The 20,839-nt window shown below is 31.5% G+C and overlaps 2 protein-coding genes across 4 annotated transcripts; one reads left to right on the forward strand and one right to left on the reverse strand.

The window, feature by feature from the left end:
- The first annotated feature begins 7,684 nt into the window (after window positions 1–7,684).
- LOC111290834 (uncharacterized) lies at window positions 7,685–8,820 on the forward strand. The gene is made up of 3 exons (XM_022882326.2): window positions 7,685–8,040; window positions 8,145–8,227; window positions 8,395–8,820. The coding sequence occupies exons 1-3, from the start codon at window positions 7,824–7,826 to the stop codon at window positions 8,680–8,682; spliced, it is 588 nt and encodes a 195-aa protein (XP_022738061.2). The 5' UTR covers window positions 7,685–7,823; the 3' UTR covers window positions 8,683–8,820.
- A 60-nt stretch (window positions 8,821–8,880) lies between these two features.
- On the reverse strand, window positions 8,881–11,970 carry ER-ANT1 (endoplasmic reticulum-adenine nucleotide transporter 1). Of its 3 annotated transcripts, none has more exons than XM_022882325.2 (4): window positions 11,761–11,970; window positions 11,298–11,576; window positions 9,685–10,056; window positions 8,881–9,410 (listed from the first exon to the last, which is right to left on the reverse strand). In XM_022882325.2, exons 2-4 carry the CDS (start codon window positions 11,562–11,564, stop codon window positions 9,099–9,101), a joined length of 951 nt encoding a protein of 316 aa, XP_022738060.1. In that variant the 5' UTR covers window positions 11,565–11,576; window positions 11,761–11,970; the 3' UTR covers window positions 8,881–9,098. The 3 variants fall into 3 exon arrangements, with proteins under 3 accessions (XP_022738060.1, XP_022738059.1, XP_022738058.1); XM_022882324.2 differs by having other exon boundaries at window positions 11,298–11,642; XM_022882323.2 differs by having other exon boundaries at window positions 11,298–11,580; window positions 11,761–11,969.
- Window positions 11,971–20,839: the final 8,869 nt, after the last annotated feature.

Below are 20,839 nucleotides of genomic sequence, written 5' to 3' on the forward strand. Positions count from 1 at the left end.
AAAGAAAAAGAAACATTTCAAAAAGTTTAATGTGTTAAGAAACTCCAAAAGCCTTTATCCTTCCAAAAATAGTAAATTCTCTAGAAGATTCCAAAAATTCAAGTTTGGCAGAAAGAAAAAAAAAAACTTGAAGAAAAAATGCAACAAATATATTTTTTTTTTTGCGGCAAATCAAGACATTTTGCAAGAAATTACTTAAAGCCTGACAAAAAGTTCATTAAAATGAAACAAGATATTGCAAATATCTCCGATATTAATATCTCGGATGGTGAATAGACTCATCAGTTGTTTATGATTAAGCAATATGGTGATGATTCAAATACAAAGTCAAACGAATACTCAAATGATCATGAATGTTTCGATTACATGTCAATCCAAAAACTCCAAAAGATCTAAACCATTCAACCTCCAAAAGTACCTTTACGCCCTGTTTAAATCTTTACCCACAAACACTTTCTTCTTATCAAAGTCACAGCTTTCTTTGACACTGGTGCAACTTAAACAAAAGCCAATCCCTTTGTTTTACCCAAACCTCTTTGAAAAAAATAAAAGACTTTCTTTAAAACCGTCGATGAGAATGTTTTCTTTATAGATTTTGTTAGCAACCATGTTACCCCTCAGATATTTATAAGTTGTCAGATAACTTAAAGAATTTTAAGATCATCACTTCCACAAAAGGACCTAGTTATTGGTTTTGATGTTATTATCAGTGTGCCAGGTTTAAGAATCAGTGGAAAAGGTATCAAGTTTGAGAGTTATTTTCAGTCATGAAAACACCTACCTAACCTTTTCACCATAACCATCCAAACAAATTTCTTCCAAGAAATCAAGCAAAAGATAATCCAAATCTCATGTGTAGACCATCATTTAGAATTCCTTTAAAAATGTAAAAATCCACTTTGGCAAAACCCAAAATTTTTCATAACCCTTTCTTTCAAAAATTATGAAGATACCAATCCTACAAAAGCTAGCCACTTAGGAATGAATCCAGATCATTTGAAATTAGCTATTGAAAAACGTTCACAGCTCTAAGGTCAAAATTTGATTGAACCCACTTTTTCTCCTTAGGCATGTGAAACGTTTTATGTCAACAAAATATCATAACAAGTTTGTACAAAGTTAAGATTGATTATTAATTACAAACCTCTTAATCTTTTCTTTGCAAATAATAAGTTTCTTTTTTCCAGTAGAAAATTATTGTTCGCAAACTTGTTACAGGGGAAAGTTTTCTTAAAATTTGACCTCAAGGTAAAATTTTGGCAATTAGGTATACATTTACAAGACAAATACATTGCATCCCTCAACATTATTTTCAGTGGATAGTTATGCCTTTTAGTCTAAAAGTAGCTTTTTCTTTGTTTTAGAAGGCGATGAAAAAAATCTTTGCTTTAATCCTTGATAATGCACTCATCTACGTTGATGATTTTTTTTTCTTTTTTTTCAAATTTGACAACTTATGCACAGTTACTTGATAAGTTTCAAATGATTGTACAACAGTATAAAAAAATGATGTTAGAAAAAAAAGATGATAATTGGTGCTACAGAGATAAATTTCTTTGCCATGCATTTAAAATATGGCCAGTATATTGCTTAACCCCACATTGCTCAGACACTTGAAGATTTTTTTGATGAAAATCTTTCAAAAAAATAAGTGCAACAATTTTTCGTCATAGTCGATTACATAAGTGAACTTCTTTCAGACTTTACTCAAATTACCCATCATCTCAAACAGATGTTGAAAAAAGAACCTCTCTAGTGGTCCCAAAAGACACAGTCAGTGAAGCTATTCAAATTAAAGTCAAAATCTATTCTAACTTTAAAGATTCCCTCATATGAAAAAAAAAATTTGTAGATAAATGCAAGTGATAAATTTTGGTCAACGATTCTCCTCGAAGAAAAAGATGAAAAAAGACAAATATACGGATACAAAAATGATAGATTCAAATATTCAAAAATCTACTATCATTCTACACTAAAAGATATTTTAGTAATGAAATATGGAATCCAAATATTTGAATTTTGCCTTATTGGATATCATTTTCTCATGGAAATAGACATGTCAGCTTTTAATCAGATGCTTAATTTAAAAAAAAAAATAGATGCCAAATGCGCAGTTACTCAAATTGTCTTAATGGTTTTCTAAGTACTCCTTCACCACAAAGCATATAAAAAGAAAGGATAATGTTCTTCCATATGTTATCTAGACCTCTTCAAAGTTTTTTAAAGATCATTCTTGTCATAGCAACGATGAATCCTTCATCTTTTTATCAACCTCTATCCTCACAAAATCTTTTCATACCTTCCTCAACAAAATCTCACCCTCTTAATGAATTGATATTCCTAATGAATTTCTCAACCTTCCAATTGAACAACTTCCTCTAGAGTTACCAAGATTGATTGCAACCAAATCCCTTGACCTTAAAGCCCCATACCTTCCAATGTAAAATGCTCTAAAATTTTTTTGACACATCCATTCAGTCTTTTTGAATACACTCAGACTATCTTTTCATCTATCCTTTCAAATTTTTTGACCCAATTTGGCTCTTAAAAAAAACTATTTATTTTATATGGTACCTTTATCACCTTTATCACGTTGCCATAGAATTTTCCTTTATCATCTCAAAAGGTTACTCAATATTTTCTATAAGTTAGTCCTCAATCCAAAAAAAAACCTGATGAACCCCAGTCACCAATACCTCAAGTTTTCATTCAATGGTTTATAGCTATTTCTATGTGGAAACATTGGATAAAGACCTATGAAAGATACAATAAAGCCTTTTATGTTCCTCATATTATTTTGATCTTTCACAAGGCATACAGTTATTTAGCAATTGAACCACAGTATTTCTCATACATAGCAATTTATAACTCATAAGATTATTCATTGTCAGATTCTTTATTTGATCACCCTACTAAATACAGAGAATTTCAAAGACAGATATGTTAGATAAACCATAAAATTTCAAGTCAAATTTAGCCAAAGCTTTAAAATGATGTTCCATAGGGTAACTACCTTGTAGAATATAATTATCAGCTTAAAATTGACAAAAAAAAAAATGTATTAAACTAGATTCAATGATGCGTGAAAAGAAACCTTTTCTGACACTACTAGATATGAACTTGATTATGCTAAACCAATAGATTGAAACCCTTATTGGACTCCCCCTAAAATTTTTAAGGAAACAGGCTGGCAAGATTCATAAGATACTTTTGACCTGGATGAAAATTTCAATCCAGACCAATGTTAGAAGACTTTGGTTATAATCCAACTTCAGGTGTAGACAATTCACATTTGAACCTCTCTCTAAAGCACACCCAGCATTATATCAAATAATGATGCTCCAGTTAGTACTTTTTTTGTTTCAGTCCAATTATGTATAATTATGTGTGTTACTTTATTTTAAAGGCTATATAATGACTCCAAGACAACTTTGGTGGTGACACATCAATTCTAGCTTTGCTTTTGTCAACATCAACTGTGGTGTCAACTTCATGTATTATTATGCTTTACTTTTGTCAAGTCATGTTTTAAGTCATTTTCAAGTTAAGTCTACTTTATTAAAAATGTTTTGATAGAGGAAAGATTTCTAATCTTTATTAAAGTTACTTTATTATAGTTACTTTATGTTAAGTCATGAACCATTGTAATCATGTCAAGTCCTATTTACTTTATTTTTTTTTCTTATATAAGTTGTAAATTACTTTTTATTTACTTTGCTTTTTTTTTCTTATATAAGTTGTAAACTATTTATTTAAGAAGTATCCTCAAGTTAATCCTATCTTTGTAAGAAATCCTCTAAAATATAAGCATGTTTTTCTAAATTTTTCCCCTTTTAGTGATTACTTCTTCTTCCCTAATCTTTAGTTCAATGTTCTTTCTCTATATCATGGTTTGCAGTGATACAAGTTAGTATGCTCTATAGTTACTATAGTATTATGAATCCTCTGCATCAGAATTCTTGTAAAGTTGTAAACAGGCCATTGATCCATTTAATAAGGCTAAGTTATTATCTCAAGGAATATTGAAATAAGCTACTATAGTGAAAAGCATAGTTCCATAAAAGTTAGGCCACTTTGCTTGACGTTTATGCCAAAAAAGGCGCTTAGTGTTGAGCACAGGCTAAAATACCTTAGTTTATGCCTTAACTATGGACTACTTAGTTTTAGTATCTCCTTAATGCAGGCTATCGATCCGTTATGATATAGAATAAGAACATCGAACTAAAGACTAAAAATTAAAGAAGAAGAATGAATCACAAAAGAAGTTTAGAAAAACATACTTATATTTTATAAGATTTCTTACAAGGATAGGATTAACTTGAGGATACTTCTCAAAGAATTAGTTTACAAGAAAAAGTAAAGTAAATAGAACCTAACATGATTACAACGAGTCTATAACTTAACATAAAATAACTTTAATAAAGGTTATGAATCTTTACTTTATCAAAGCATCTTTAATAAAGTAGACGTAACTTAAAAAAGACTTAAAGTATGACTTGACAAAAGTAAAGCATGACAATATATAAAGCTGACACCAAAGTTAATGTTGAAAAAGCCAAAGGTTGAGTTGACATGTCACCACCCAACTTGTCTTGGAGTTATCATAGAGTTTTCAAAATAAAGTAACACACATAATTATACAAAATTGGACTGAAATAGGGGAGGTACTGACTGAAGCATATCATTTGAAAGAATGCTAGGTGTGCTCGGGAGAGAGGTTTAAATATGAGTTGTTTGCACTTGAAGTTAGATCATAACCAAAGTTTTCTAACTATTGATTTGCATTGAAATTTTCATCCAGGTCAACAGGATCTTGTGAATCTTGACAGTATGTTTCCTTAACAATTTCAAGAGAATCCAAGAAGGGTTCCAATCTATTAATTAATATTTTACAAAAAGAAAAAAAATAAAAGTATAAAAAATTTAACCACTTTTAATTTTGCCTGTTATAAGATCAACATGACAACACAAATGAAATATGGGTTTGATCCTAAATAGATTTTGTTTACAAGTGCCTCAAAATGGTTAGCCACAAAACAAAGGCATGTCGTGCTTTTTTTGAAGATGTGGTGCTTGAACTGGACAATCTTATAGCTGCAATATATATATATATATATATATATATATATAGACACACATATCGTCAACCACTGCTAGTCTAATTACATGCATCTCTAATTGTGAAGCTGTTCAATTACAAGTTTATGTAAAAGAAAAAAAGAAGTATGTCTACCTCTATAATAATATTGTTGTGTGGTTGGAGTGACAGCATAATTAATATTTTGGACAAACTAACTGAAATATATAAGAAAACAACCACATTTACATTAATTGAAGAGACAAAAGACTGAGAACAGTTATGTTGAATTTTTAATTTAATGATTAAGATTTAATTTTACCGATTTTAAATACATATAATATATTTAAAGTTGATATGAAATAAATAATTGTGAGAACAAAAAAAAAAAGTAACTTTTAGATCATTAGAAAAAATAATACGAAAATTAAGACCATATTATTTATAATTATTAAAATATAATAAATTAAAATTTATATAAAATCCATCAAAATTATATATGAAATTTATATTTAGAAATGATAAATTCATATATAATTTTTTATTACAATTAAACAATTGTAACGTTATTAAAATAATTATAGTGAAACCCACGGAATTGCAAGTAAAGTCAAAGAGGGCATGCAAGCGAGTCACTTGGCAATCATGTTGCGTTGATTGGCTTCTGGAAAACTAAATTAACAAATGGAGACATTATTTGGACTAAAATTAGTAAATTTCATAATTGCAAACAAAACCCAATGCAGCGTGTCACGTCTGCCTTACATAGCAGCACATAAAGAAGTTGACTTAATTAATATCCATTTTAATTTCATTTAAATTTTATGTATAATTAACTGATTAATGATCCTTACATATAAATACAAATATATAAATACGAAAAAGCATCCATTTACATTTATATTTTTAATTATTAATTTTAATAGATTTAAGAATAAAATAAATAAATAAATAAATAACTTAATCTCATTCATTGGATTTATTAAAATTAATAGTTAAAAAAAGTATAAACCAAAAAAAATTTTATATTAATGTAAGTTAATATATATATAGCAGATGTATCAATTTACACTAGTATTAAATTTTTTTAGTTTTATATTTTTTTAACCATTTCAATAGATCTAAGAGAAAAAATTAATTTTTTTAATTTATCTCTTTCATCTCTTAAATTTATTGAAATTAATAATTAAAATATATATTATATAATAGGACTTGTACATCCACTATATGCATATTTTATAAAAAGATGTCTTAAAAGATAAGAGAAAGTTACATTATTAAATATGGTAATTTTAATTAAAAAAGTGGATAATTTTTTTTAAATGTGCTTTTATAAATGTAGTAAATAACACATACACATCCTTAATTTTATAATTCTTTTATTGTTAGGATATTGATTATTAGTAATTGAATTGTTGTGTTAGTAGATAGACTCATGACATTAATTTCAGTCAAAATAATAGTGTAAACTAATTCTATGCAAACCCACTGTTATATTAATTAAATTTAATAATTAAGATAAAATTAAAAGAATAAATTATAAAATTTTAAGGAGAAAAAAATGTGGAATGATTACGTGTATTAATTAAACCAATTGCCCCTGGTTTAACTAAGAATAATTAACTATGTTTTTACCACACATGAGCTTAACCGTGGGAAAAGAAAATTAAACAGACAATTGGTTTAATAAATGAAAAAGAAAAATTAAAAAGTGTGATTATTCAATTAATGGGTTTAATATTATTTTAATATGTGATAATATTAAATGTTAAATTCTAATCACTAAAATTAATAACACATAATTGTTGGCAATAAGGAAAAGTATTTTATTTTTTTATGAAATTACAAATATAAATTATAATTATAATCAAATATTACATCATTTAATAATCAAATAAATAAACTAACCAACAAATTAAAATATAATAATACAAATTCAACATAAAATTTAATTAAATCCACACATAATAAAATTTAAATTAAAAATTTTATCTTCAGTTACTTGATTTAGTGAGCAAGATAACTTTAAAAAAGACATCAAAGTCGGGATTCGAATCTTAACTTTTCTCTTTCCTTTAATGTAAGACTCTGTCTTCTTGAATGATAAAAAAAAAAAAAAATTAAAATCTCAAAGTTTTAAAATATTTTTTTGTCATTAAATCAAAGCTTTATTGGCTAGAAGCATCGAATAAGTGGCATTCCATATAGCATAAAATTAATATGCAAATAATAAAAAATGAAGACTGAGTTTTGCTGATTAAGAAAAAGATGCAAGACAAAGGATAATCAATCATCACCATTTTCTTGCAAACGTGTGGAACCAATTAAAAGAATCGGTCTTATCTTAAAGGTCTAATTATCTCAAGGACAGTTATATTAATTGAAAAGATACGCATGGCTCCAAATGAATTGCCTTGCATCTTCATGCCTGGCACGTCCCGGGAAATGCCCCACCACAAAGAAAACAAAAGAAACAAAAAAGAAAATAAGAAAATGAGTAATGAAGATTTCGCTGCAAAGTCAACACCAATGCCGACGTTTATGACATTATCATACACAAACTTTGTCCCTTGTCCTCCATAAATTCTCATATATATAGCATTTTCCCACCCAAATTTCAACTCAAAAAAAAAAGGAAACAATGGGTCGATCACATTCTAGATCACCAAAATTGAGCCTTAACCGGTCAATGGCTCGAGTTCGTGTCCGCTCAACGTCTCTCAGGGGAAAATCAGCCTCTGATTGAATGGAAAATGATCAGGAAGTGGAGTTCTTAGGTAAACAAGAGGCTGACAACCTTATCAATGATGAGGCTGGAACTGAGTCTGGAGGTGGCAATAAGGTTATGGTGGTGGTTGATTCAAGTCTGGAAGCTAAGGGAGCACTTGAATGGGCATTATCTCACACTATTCAAAGTCACGACACCATTGTTCTTCTGCATGTGGCCAAGCCCAGAAACAGAGGTTAGACTTAGATATATAATAAATGTTAATCCATATTATTAGAAACTCATTCAGTATTTCAGATTGAAGTTCATAAGAATTTACAAAGTTATTTTGATATGCAGAGTCGTCCAATAGGAAGCGTAATCCAAGGATTTATGAACTGCTTCACTCAATGAAAAATTTGTGTCAAATGAAAAGGCCAGGGGTAAGCGCAACTTCTCTGTAATTTTTTCTGAGTTTCAGCTGTTACTATAAAAATTAGAAAAAAAAGGTTATTTGATCTGATTTTTTGTCCGTATTAGCCTCATTTGTCGAATTAAAAAAACTTCAGTGATGCTATGATTAACCTTTTGATGCTTTGCATGGGAATAGGTCCAAGTTGAGGTGGGGAAGCTTGAAGGAAAAGAGAAGGGTCCAATAATTGTGGAGGCAGCTAAGCAACAGAAAGTGTCGCTCTTGGTCTTAGGACAAAGGAAGAGATCAATGATATGGCGTTTAATGAGGAGATGGGCAGGAAAGAGGGGTGGCGGCGGCGGAGTTGTGGATTATTGCATCCAAAATTCTTCGTGCATGACAATCGCAGTTAGGAGGAAGAGCAACGAGCTTGGTGGCTACTTGATTACCACAAAGCGTCACAAAAACTTTTGGCTTTTGGCTTGATAGCTCAACTTGTCATCGCTTATAATTATTTTGTCCTGGGTCATTTGGAAAATTCAGGCCCAAGGTTAATGTTCTTTTTTCTTTGAAGAAGAGAGATTCAAATTTTACAAGAGATATATGCATGAAAATGCTTGCCCATGTAGTATTTTTTTTTTTTTTTCCAAAAAATTGAGCATACTTTTTATGCAGTACAGTAAATGGGGCATCACAAATAAATCATTGTAATTATAAACTGTACAGAAAATAAACATGGAGGCCCTCTATATCTTAATATTCAGGGCAAACAGCCATGACAGATCCACATTTAATTCCTAGACGTTCCAGGACCCAATCCCACTTCCCCCTAGCTCCATTTTTCAGCTCAGTATAAATCAGTTTGAAAAGCTACAAGTGTATACATCATGAGTCCATGGCTTTCACTTTAATGTACCTTGATAAGACTCAAAAATATAACCTTGTCTACTAGCAAAGCGGTGCAGCTGATCATAACCCGCAAGTACTCCAGCCCCTGCTACACCAAGAAGCATGTTTGCAGTAACTCCTCGAAATAATGCTGAAAAACCCTCAAGTTGAACAATCTCACGAAAAGCATGCATAGAACTGCTATACTTCACGGACTGCCCAGAGGTTAGCATCATTCGCCGTCGAACAGTGTCAAAGGGATAGGCACACACCCCAGAAACTGAGGTGATACTCCAACCCAAGAAGAAGCTGGCAAAGAAATTCCCCTGCAATGAACAAAAGATTAACATCTGAAGTTTGGACATAACATCTTAAGAAGTAGATATGATGCAAAGTAATTTGATGTACTCAGCAATTAAGAGTGCTATGATCATGACTGTTTTAATTGCAAAAAGCCAACAACTATTAACTATCCTAGACCAATCCAAAAAACAGAAGGAAAGAAAACTATCCTAGAAGAAACATCTCCAGTGTTTTCACTCCCTCTGAACAAGAGTTATCATGAGAATAAGGTTCTGCAGGAAAGGACTGAATGCTCACCTCAAGTGGCCCTACCAAAATTATAGGCTTCATTGTGTCATAAATCCCAAAGTACATGCCACGATACAGAGTAATCCCCATGATTGAAGCCCCAAATCCTCGATATAGGCCCATAATGCCATCACTTGATAAGGTTTTATGGTATACATCTAGTAGCCCTTTGAACTGGCGTTGACTGTTAATTGAACACCCTTTGGTATCAGTACCAAGCCTAGTACGTGCATAATCCAAATGATACAAAAGCAATGATGTAGTTGCTCCAGCAGCACTCCCCGAAGCCACATTTCCAGCAAACCACATCATGTAACCATCCTTCTCTTTTGAGCGCCCAAAAAAGCTTTTGAAGTAACCTTTGAATGCAAAGTTGAAAGCCTATGGATAATCGAACATCTGTTAAGTAACAAAATTAGGCAGGACCAATATATGCAAATGTAAAATGCAATAATAAGAATAAAGTGAAAAATGTCCAACTTATAAATGATAACAAGATGTTTCACATCATTATGATGTTTATCAGCAAGAGATATTATACATTCCAGTACAGCCATCAAACAAACAATTATCAGATTCAGGACCAAAGCATTCACTTGTTCTAGAAGATTAAGCCCAAAAACTACCATATAACACAGGCTTGATAAGGAAATAAAAAGGAGCCATGTTCAAATGACCAAAGATTGATTTACTATTTCCTTAGGTTGAAGAAGCAGAACCCTTTACCAAACAAATAGTGAGGAAACTAGAAGTCTCACCCAAAGAGTTAACTGGTTTTCTTTCTTCCATTTAATTCCTGTCTATGTCTCTGACTAAAATGTAAAAAGAAGATAGAGTCTCTCTGTAATAAACTAAAAAGGAGAAGTTCTTTTGTCAGCAACCTTCCTGTCATAATAGGTAAAGAGATTCTCCTTTATTTGTAGTTTGTCTCTTCTCTGCCAAAGACAAGGAAAATTCAGGTCGTCATGCTGTCTTAGAGTGGGTATGTACATCAGGAAGATCCATATCCAATTATTTCATCAGTTCTAAGTGTCTAATTACTAACCAAGTATCCTTCAAGTACAACGTGCAGACATTAAGTTTTCCCACCTTAGAATTTTACAGAACATACATTACAAGGATAGGATCTTAAAATTACTCCATCAATGAATAGCATAGAGCACCTTCCCCACAAACATATGAATGCCCATAGTCCATAGTAGATTATGGCACAGAAAAATCTAAAATGCATGACATATAATAACACTCCATGAGTGAAACCTTGAAATAGAAGAACACGATAATGGTTTTCCCTACATTGATGAAGTCTACAGTGGCAAGCAGATCTCAGCCAAAGCTCACAAAGTATTTTTTAACATAAAGATTGATTCTTGAAATAGTCCATAAACGATTTCAACACTTCAAAAGATATACCAATTGAGACCTTGCCAAAATCCTCAACAACATTATTCAAACAAATACCCAGCATTAAGGACCAATACAATGGCAAGAATATAATCCAGCAATGAAAACAGAACAATTTCTCTAAGAATTGCCTAGTGTTACAATCAGCAAGAAAATAAACAACAGAAAATTATGGGACAAGAGTTTTTGTTTTTTTTTCCTTCTTTTTCAGCTTATACCTGAGTAGGAAAATATCTGATGACATTTGCTAGGTTACCCCTCCAGAAAGAGAAGAGACCTTCCTCCCTTAACACCCTTTTAAAGCAATCACCAACACCCTTATAAGGTTGATGAAGCTGTCCCCTTTTTATCATCTCCCCTTGATTTTGCAACAAAAGCTTTACTCTTTCAATGGGTGCTGCTGTGCTCTTTGACATTACAGCTGCCATTCCAGCCATCACAAAATCCATTGAAAATTTCTCTGATTCATTCTTACCCATTTCCATCTTTTCTCTTGTCTATCTACAAATGCCAATATATTAAGCCCAAAAGAGAAACCCACAAATTTCCATTGAACAAATCAACTAAGCAGAAAAAGAATACCCATACCAATTAACCATCCAAAAAAGAAGTGAAAAATTGGGTAATATGAAAGAAAATATAAAAGTTGAAAAGAATGGAAGTAATTGAGAAAGGAGAAACCTGTGGAATTACTGCAACTGAAGGGTCAATTCTCCAATACCAGAGAGAGAAAGAGAGAGGGAAGGAATGAACGAAGCTGAGAGACGGAGATTTTGGATTCCTGGAGTTCGCAAAATTTTAGAGGCAGAGGCAGCGGCTGTTGTGCTAATCTAATTAAAACAGAAAGAAAATGGGAAATTGCTATGGCTCACGTAACATTTGTTTGCAAATATATCCTTAGACGGAGTAGGGAAGATATTATTATATACCCTTAAATATTAAAAAAAAAACATTGAATTAAAATTAAATAATTATTAAAATTTTTATTATTTTATTATAATTAATTAAGTCATCAAACATTTATTTTAATTCAATTAATCTCTTAAAAATCTATTTTTTCAACCCTTAAATGAAAAAAAAAAGTTTGATTATGATGATTACTAATTTTTATTTAATAACAATTTAACTTAGTAAAAATAAATATTTAAAAACTCAATTAATTGTAATAAAATATATGAATTTAAATTTTTATTTACTTTTTATTTGAAAGAATTTTTTTCTACCTTAACCTATTTATATATATATATATATATATATATATATATTAAACTTTTGTAAAACCATATAATTAGACTTGGACAATATTTTAAAATATTTCTTACCATGCTATAAAAAATTGAGTGTGAAAACTTATTTCAACACAATTTAAAAGTTTTTATTGTAAATATAATTATTATGTTATGTAATGCTCAAAGAAATTATTCTTTTTATCGTTTTTTTACCCATCCTTTTTCTCAATAGAGAAGATAGTTTGCTTATAACCTTTTCATCTTGTCCTTGTTGGGGAGTTTATGATTTTAACCAAACTTAAAAAATAAAATACTTAGCAAAATAGCAAGATTTGCCAAAAAGTTAGAACTAACACCTTAATAATACAACAATATAATAAGACAGTAGATTTGATAATCTAAAATATGATAATGATATGATATGAAAATTATATGAATAAAAGATATCATGATAATACAATTTAAAATACAACAATATAATAAGACAGTAGATTTGATAATCTAAAATATGATAATGATATGATATGAAAATTATATGAATAAAAGATATCATGATAATACAATTTAAAATTTTAACAAAAATTATAAATACATTTAATAAAATTAAAAAGATACATTTTATATTTTTATATCGATAAAATTATAACACATAATTTTTTTAATAAAACACGACATAAATAAAATATTTTACACAACATGAGTATATAAATTATCAAATCTACAAAATAAGTAAGAATAATAAGGATGGACAAATTCTGAAATAACCAAAAGAGCAATTGGCAATCGATCCTTTTGGCTTTTGCAGCTTCTAACAACTGCATGTGATACATATATACATTTATATATACATATTGTTGCACCTGAAGCAATAATCACAACAATACAGAAGCAATAGACAGCAATCAATAATCAAATATGCAAGAAAAATAAAGCACACCAAGATTTACATGGAAAACCCTCCAGTGTAGAGGGAAAAAATCACGGGCCACCAGAAAAATCTTCACTATCAAATAATAGTTATACAAAGTTCTTCTCTAGTTAAAACTAGAGCTAATCAACAACTAGAGAAACAATTGGAGAAATCTCACCAAATAAGTGACTCAACAAATACACCCTGGATTTGTTCCTAGAGAGCTTCAAACCCGATCTTCACCGTTCAGAATGTAAAACTCTGAATCATAAATCTCCTGACAAGGTTCCAACTTAATCGGATCACGGATTGACTTCCGTTCAACCAACTCTCCCTTCTCTTTTTTCTCTCTCTGCTTTTCCTGACTTTTCTTCTTTCTCTGCTTGGTTTTCGACACACACCTAAAACAATCCCACATCTTTTTTATTAAGTAGCTAGGGCTCTGTGTAAAATAAAAGATCAAGGCCCATGGCCTTTACTTGGTCCAAAACTACTTACATGGGACTGGACCCCATTTTTCTAACAATCTCCCCCTCCAGTCCCATTAGAAGGAGATTCATCACCATAGCAATTTCATTTGGAACTTACCTTGGCCAGGGAACTCATTCTGGCCAAGTTACTGCAAAGCTCAAGCTTTTCCCTGAGAAGTATCTTAGTCAACATATCTGCTACATTCTTATCAGTATGGACTTTCTTCAATAACATCTGCTGTTCTTTAATCACTGAACGTAACCAATGATATCTAACATCAATGTGCTTTATTCTAGCATGGTACATGGTATTCTTACTCAAATCTAAAACACTCTAACTATCACAAAATGCCACATACTCTTTCTGATTCAACCCCAATTCAAGAAGAAAACGTTTCATCCAAAGCATTTTTTTACATGATTCAGTTGCTGTAATATACTCAGCTTCTGTAGTTGACAAAGCAACACACTTCTGTAACTTAGACTGCCAAGATACAGCTCCTCCTGTAAAAGTGAATAAATACCCTGAAGTAGATTTCCTACCATCAAGATTGCCTGCCATGTCAGCATCAGTAAACCCTTCTAGAACTGGTTATGAAACTTCATAAGTCAAGCACATTTTTGAGGTACCCCTCAAATATCTAAAAATCTATTTCACTGCTTCCCAGTGAACCTTCCCTAGATTAGAAAGAAATCTGCTCACTACACCAACTGCATGAGCAATGTCAGGCCTTGTACAAACCATAAGATACATTAAAGAACCGACTGCAGAAGAATAAGGAATACTAGACATAGCTAGTTGCTCTTCCTTAGACACTGGACAAGATTTCTTACTTAGATGAAAATGGTTGGCAAGTGAACTGCTAACTGATTTAGCATGTTGCATGTTGAATCTACCAAGCACTCGTTCAACATACTTTTTCTGTGACAATCACAGCTTTCCAGCTCTCCTATCCCGGATAATGTCCATACCAAGAATCTACTTTGCTAGACCTAAATTTTTCATATCAAAAGACTTAGATAATTGTTCTTTCAACCTGCAAACCACACTAGCATCTTGTCCTACAATCAACATATCATCAACATATAATAATAGGATAATGAAGTTACCATTAGAAAATTGTTTAACATACACACAAGAATTCGCTGCTGTTCTTTTATAGTTATGACTCACCATAAAAGAATCAAACTGCTTGTACCATTATCGCGGAGCTTGTTTCAAGCCATACAAGCTTTTCTTCAATTTGCAAACTAAGTGCTCTTTTCCTTTCACTTCAAAACCCTCAGGTTGATTCATATAAATGTCTTCCTATAAATCACTATGCAAAAAAGTAGTTTTAACATCAAGTTGCTCAAGTTCAAGATTCAAACTAGTTGCCAATCCCAGTACCACTCGAATAGAACTCATTTTTACAACTGTAGCAAAAATCTCATCAAAATCGATGCCTGGTTTCTGAGAAAAACCTTTTACTACTAATCGAGCTTTGTACCTCACTAGTTTGTCACCATCCTTTTTCAACTTGAACACTCATTTATTCTTTAATGGCCTCTTCCCTGTTGAAAGTTTAACAAGATCATAAATACCATTCTTTCGTAATGACTCCATCTCTTCTTTCATTACTTTTAACCAGTGCTCTCTATCCGGAGTAGCCTGCACATCTTGAAAGCTTTCTGGCTCCCTTTCACTGATAACTAAAATAAAATCTGAACTTGGATACCTGGTAGATGGCATGCGCTCTCTAGTAGATCTCCTGGGCTGAGACTCTACATCACTTGATGCTGAAGGTAGCTCTCCCTGCTCAACACTCTCAGGTAGAGAGGATTGCTCCACCTGCTCAAAATTAATAGCATCTGGCTCATCACCAACTGTGGCTGGCTCATTCATATCCCCAAGTTCTGTTTCTTGCTCATTTTCACCATCTGTGGCTTTTTCCTGTGAAATCTCTGTCGGTGTTGAAATATCACACTCAACAGTAACTCGTGTAGTCTTTTCATTTTTCTTAAGGTCTGTTATGGTTTCTTTTTCATGAAAGATCACATCCCTGCTTCTGACTGTCTTTCTCTTTACTGGATCCCATACCCTGTAGCCAAATTCTTCATCACCATATCCTACAAACACACACTGTGTAGCTTTACTGTCAAGCTTTGATCTCTGCTCTTTCGGCACATGCATGAATGCTTTACACCCAAAAACTTTTAAGTGAGAGTATGAAGTATCTTTCTTTGTCTATACTCTTTCTGGAATATCAAAGCCCAAAGGAACTGATGGTGACCTGTTAAGTAAATAACAAGTTGTGTTGACTGCTTCACCCCAGAATGGCTTTGGTAATTTTGCCATCCTCAACATACATCTGACTTTTTTCATAATTGTGCGATTTATTCTTTCAGCTATACCATTATGCTGCGATGTTTCAGGTTCTGTCCTCTCATGTCTGATCCCATGCTTTGAGCAATACTCTTTAAAGCTTTTAGATGTGTATTTCCCACCATTATCAGTTCGAATACACTTCAAGGGTAACCCTGTCATCCTTTCAACCATGGCATGAAATTTTTGAAAATACTGTAGTATCTGACTTTTGTATTTCAACATATACACCCAAGTCTTACGTGAAGCATCATCAATAAAAGTAACAAAATATATGCTACCACCTAATGACTCAACCTCAATGGGACCACATATGTCAGAATAAATTAATTTCAATCTATTTTCTTTTCTCTGAGAACTTTTACGAAAAGAAACTCTATGATGCTTACCAAACAAACAATAATCACATGAATCGATAGACATACCTTTAGTCAAGGGAATGAGAGAGTGCCTTACCAAAACCTGTAACCCTTTTTCACTCATGTGTGCCAGCCTCCTGTGCCACAAGTTTGCTGAAGCATCATTTTCAACGGTATTTACCTGGTTACCGTTTAATTACATCCATGTCTTATACATTGTGTAGCATAGTTTTCCCTTTGCAACTACTATAGATCCTTTGAGAAGCTTCCACTGTCCATTCTTTTGTCGACTTTCATATCCCTCTTTATCAAGGACATTAATAGCAAGCAAGTTCATTCTCATATCTGGAATGTGTCTGACATCCCTCAAAGTCAACATGCAGCCTGTACTAGTTTGTATAATAATATCACCAATCCCAACAATCTGTGACACACTCTTGTTTTTCATCTTGGTACAACCAAAGTCTCCTATTTTGTAAGTTGTAAACAACTCTCTCTTAGGAACACAATGATATGCCGCTCCTGTGTCAACTATCCACTCAATGCCGGGATCACTAACATGATTACAATCACCATGTGTATAAATCAAAGTAACTGAATCACTATCTGAATTCACTGCTGCAACATTGCCATCATCTGAACTCTTGCCTTTCTCATCTTTTCGCTCTTGCTTTAAGATTCTACAGTTTCGTTTTATATGACCCGTCTTACCACAATGGAAACACTTCACTTTACCTCTAGATTTGGATCTATGTTTAGACTTACCACAGCTTTTTGAGTACTGACCTCTGTCGATGTTTCTACCCCTATTTTCTGTGACTAGAGCTTGATTCACAGGGTCTACATCTTTTCACCTCGCTTCTTCATTAAGCATACTGTCCTTTACCATCTCCAATGTCACCTTATAATCAGGAGCTGAATTAAGAACAGTCACAACTAGAGTATTCCAGCTGTCTGGCAATGAACCCAAAAGAAATAATGCCTTCATTTCATCATCCATCTTAAGCTCCATAGTAGTCATTCGATTAAATATATCTTGAAAATCACTCAAGTGCTCTGTAACAGATCGTCCATCCCTGTACTGTAAAGTTGCAATCTTTTTAACAAGCATAACTTTATTCATACATGTTTTTCTCTCATACAATGCTGCCAATTTTTCTCAAACAATGTGAGCATCTGATTCCTGCGCTACATGATGAAATACGCTGATATCAACCCATTTTCTGATTGTAGCCAACGTTTTTCTACCTAGCTTCTTCCAGCTTTCATATTTCATATCCGCTGATTTAGCCGAATCACCCAATACTGGCTCATACAAATCTTTGCAGTATAAATGATCCTTCATCATAGGCTTCCAAATTGAATAATTCGATGCTGTCAATTTTATCATGGAACCTGTATCACCCTCCATGATCTCAAACAGAATTTACTTCTATCCTGGGTTGCTTCTGCATCAATGTCTCAAAATAACCCTCGCTCTGATACCACTTGTTGCGCCTGAAACAATAATCACAACAATACAGAAGTAATAGACAGCAATCAATAATCAAATACGCAGGAAAAATAAAGCACACCAAGATTTACGTGGAAAACCCTCCAGTGTAGAGGGAAAAAATCACGGGCCACCAAAAAAATCTTCACTATCAAATAATAGTTATACAAAGTTCTTCTCTAGCTAAAATTAGAGCTAATCAACAACTAGAGAAACAATTGGAGAAATCTCACCAAATAAGTGACTCAACAAATACACCCTGGATTTGCTCCTAGAGATCTTTAAACCCGATCTTCACCGTTCAGAATGTAGAACTCTGAATCATAAACCTCCTGACAAGGTTTCAACTTAATCGGACCACGGATTGACTTCCGTTCAACCAACTCTCCCTTCTCATTTTTCTCTCTCTACTTTTCCTGACTTTTTTTTTCTGCTTGATTTTCGACACACACCTAAAATAACCCCACCTCTTTTTTATTAAGTAACTAGGACTCTGTGTAAAATAAAAAATCAAGTCCCATGACCTTTACTTGATCCAAAACCACTTACATGGGATTGAACCCCATTTTCCTAACACATACATACATATATATATATATATATATATATATATATATCCGCACACCCAACAGCATCAGAAATTACTTTAGTTCTTGTCTTACATCGTAGGGATTAACCAAAAGTATTTTATATATATATATATATATATATCCACACACACAACAGCATAAGAAATTACTTTAGTTCTTGTCTTACATCGTAGGGATTAACCAAAAGTATTCCTCTCTTGCTCCCATTGAAACAAAAAGCTCTGCTTGATACTGTTGACAAACAAAGCTGTCGGCTCAAAATGTTTTTAGCTGTATCAAAATCAAGCAGTGTTTCAAACAAATTGTTTTATCCCTCTTCTCCTTGGGTCTAACTGAAATGGTTGGCTAGGAGATATAGACTTCGCAAAATCTAGAGTGTATGCGGACTGCCCCTAGCTAGCATTCCCCTGGAATTTGAAGGTAACTAGTAACAAGGATGTCATACTAATAGATTTCAAACCAACTGATTGCTATAAAAATACAATCTAATAACATTACGTATCTCACTTTCTATTTGATGAGACAGTAGAAATACTTAAGGGCTTGTGGATATATATATTGGTTTGAATTTGTAGGAAATGATAAGCTAAATAAGACAAGGAAATATAGAGACGAAAAGATGAGGATAAAACTAAAAAAAAAAAAAAAATTCAAATTCAGAATCTCAAGTTTCATTTGACTACGTGATAAAAAAAACTTCTATTATTGTCTTATATTCATGTTTTATAATTAAATTTTTAAAAGTTCAATTATAAAACACGATAAGAGTCTCCTATAATTCATTATCAAATGAATCCAATGAACTTTTGCTAAAACAACAAAAATCCTTGCCGTCTAAAGGTCTAAAATGGATGCCTGATAAGTCGGTCAAATTACTAATTGGTTCGAGCCCTAAGCTTTTGCATAAAATACAGGCAAAAGTGCAAACATATCCCTTTTGCAGATGTTCTTTTCCTTTAATAATAAAGTGAACATATATAAATTTAGTCCTGTTTAGATCGAATTATATATTTAAGTTCAAAGTCCATCTTAATTTTGAGAGGATTTGAAGAATCACAAATTTTTTAAACAAATTTAATCACAAATTTTAGATTTGTTTAAATTTCAAATCAGATTTTAAACAAAAAAATTAATCAGAGCCTCCAACTAAGCATGACCTAAATTTACATATATATAATTTATTTATTTATATATATATGAATTAATTTATTAAAAATTAAAAATAAAAATTATATATATTTTATTAAAAAGTTGTCATTTTTATATAATTTTTATTTTTAATTTTTACTTATATAATTTTTATTTTTAATTTATATATATACATTAAATATGATTCCATTAAATTTAATTTAATCATATTTTGTAATTTTTATTATATAAATTAAGTTTAATGAATCAGTTTAAGTTTTATTTTTTAATTTGAATTGATTTAAAAATTTTTTGAGATATAAAATTTTAGATTCAATCATACTTAAATAAATATATAAATTATTAATACCAAATATAAATCTTATCCAAATCCGTCATCGTCTAACCTATGATCACCTCTTATTATAAACTACTTCTCTACTAATATATTCACAAATCACATGCAAAACGAGAAAAACCAAAAAAACTAAAAAGTAAAACACTGGCTGAATGGCCTATATCATGAATATACGAATAATTCATTGATCTTATCCTAGTATGATTGATATCTCCAAAACTAATTTGGATTCAAAAAATTCATTTAAGTTGTTCAAATTTAAATTCAATTTAAATAAAAAAAATTTAGACTCAAAACAATTTATTTAAATTTAAAATAACCTAAAATAACAAATAAAAAAAAACTCAAAACATTAAATTAAAATAATTTAAACTTAAATTCATTTGATATTATGTCATAGTTATTTGGATTCGAAAGTGATCTAAATTTAAAATAATTTGAACCAAAATGATTCAGAATATTTTTTTATCCAAAATGATCCAGTCCCGCTCTCCCATCAATTCAATTATCAATTCGAATTGCAGCTAGTTACATTATTAGATAATATAACTATTCTGCAATTTTTTTCAATGAAATAATTACCATAATTTTCTCGTTCCTTCTTATTTAATCCGTCATTGCCATGTTGTGGACGCTCGAAATAATTAAACCCAAAAATAGTGAAATTCAAAGTTTCATGAAAGGTTACTTCCATTTGTCTATTGTGAGGAAATAATAATACAGCCAAAACCATAACGGTTCCTCATCATCATGACAAGGTAAAATGCCATCGCCAAATGCCAATGCACTTGCAAATTTCAGACTTATAAATGGCAAGTAATTGAAAAAAAAAAAAAAATAGAATCCCAAAAAGTTTTGT

This window comes from Durio zibethinus, chromosome 11 (assembly GCF_047325235.1).
Source record: "Durio zibethinus cultivar Kanyao isolate XHJ-2024 chromosome 11, ASM4732523v1, whole genome shotgun sequence".
NCBI classification, from domain to species: domain Eukaryota; kingdom Viridiplantae; phylum Streptophyta; class Magnoliopsida; order Malvales; family Malvaceae; genus Durio; species Durio zibethinus.

Bases quoted from the DNA above. Each gene is read 5' to 3' on its own strand.
- LOC111290834 (XM_022882326.2), top strand. From the start codon at position 7,824: ATGGAAAATGATCAGGAAGTGGAGTTCTTAGGTAAACAAGAGGCTGAC. The intron at 8,041-8,144 runs GTTAGACTTAGA...TTTGATATGCAG, and splicing joins GGCCAAGCCCAGAAACAGAG to AGTCGTCCAATAGGAAGCGT. The intron at 8,228-8,394 runs GTAAGCGCAACT...GCATGGGAATAG, and splicing joins GTCAAATGAAAAGGCCAGGG to GTCCAAGTTGAGGTGGGGAA.
- ER-ANT1 (XM_022882325.2), bottom strand. From the start codon at position 11,564: ATGGAAATGGGTAAGAATGAATCAGAGAAATTTTCAATGGATTTTGTG. The intron at 10,057-11,297 runs GTATAAGCTGAA...GATTATCCATAG, and splicing joins TCAGATATTTTCCTACTCAG to GCTTTCAACTTTGCATTCAA. The intron at 9,411-9,684 runs GTGAGCATTCAG...TGTTCATTGCAG, and splicing joins TTTTGGTAGGGCCACTTGAG to GGGAATTTCTTTGCCAGCTT.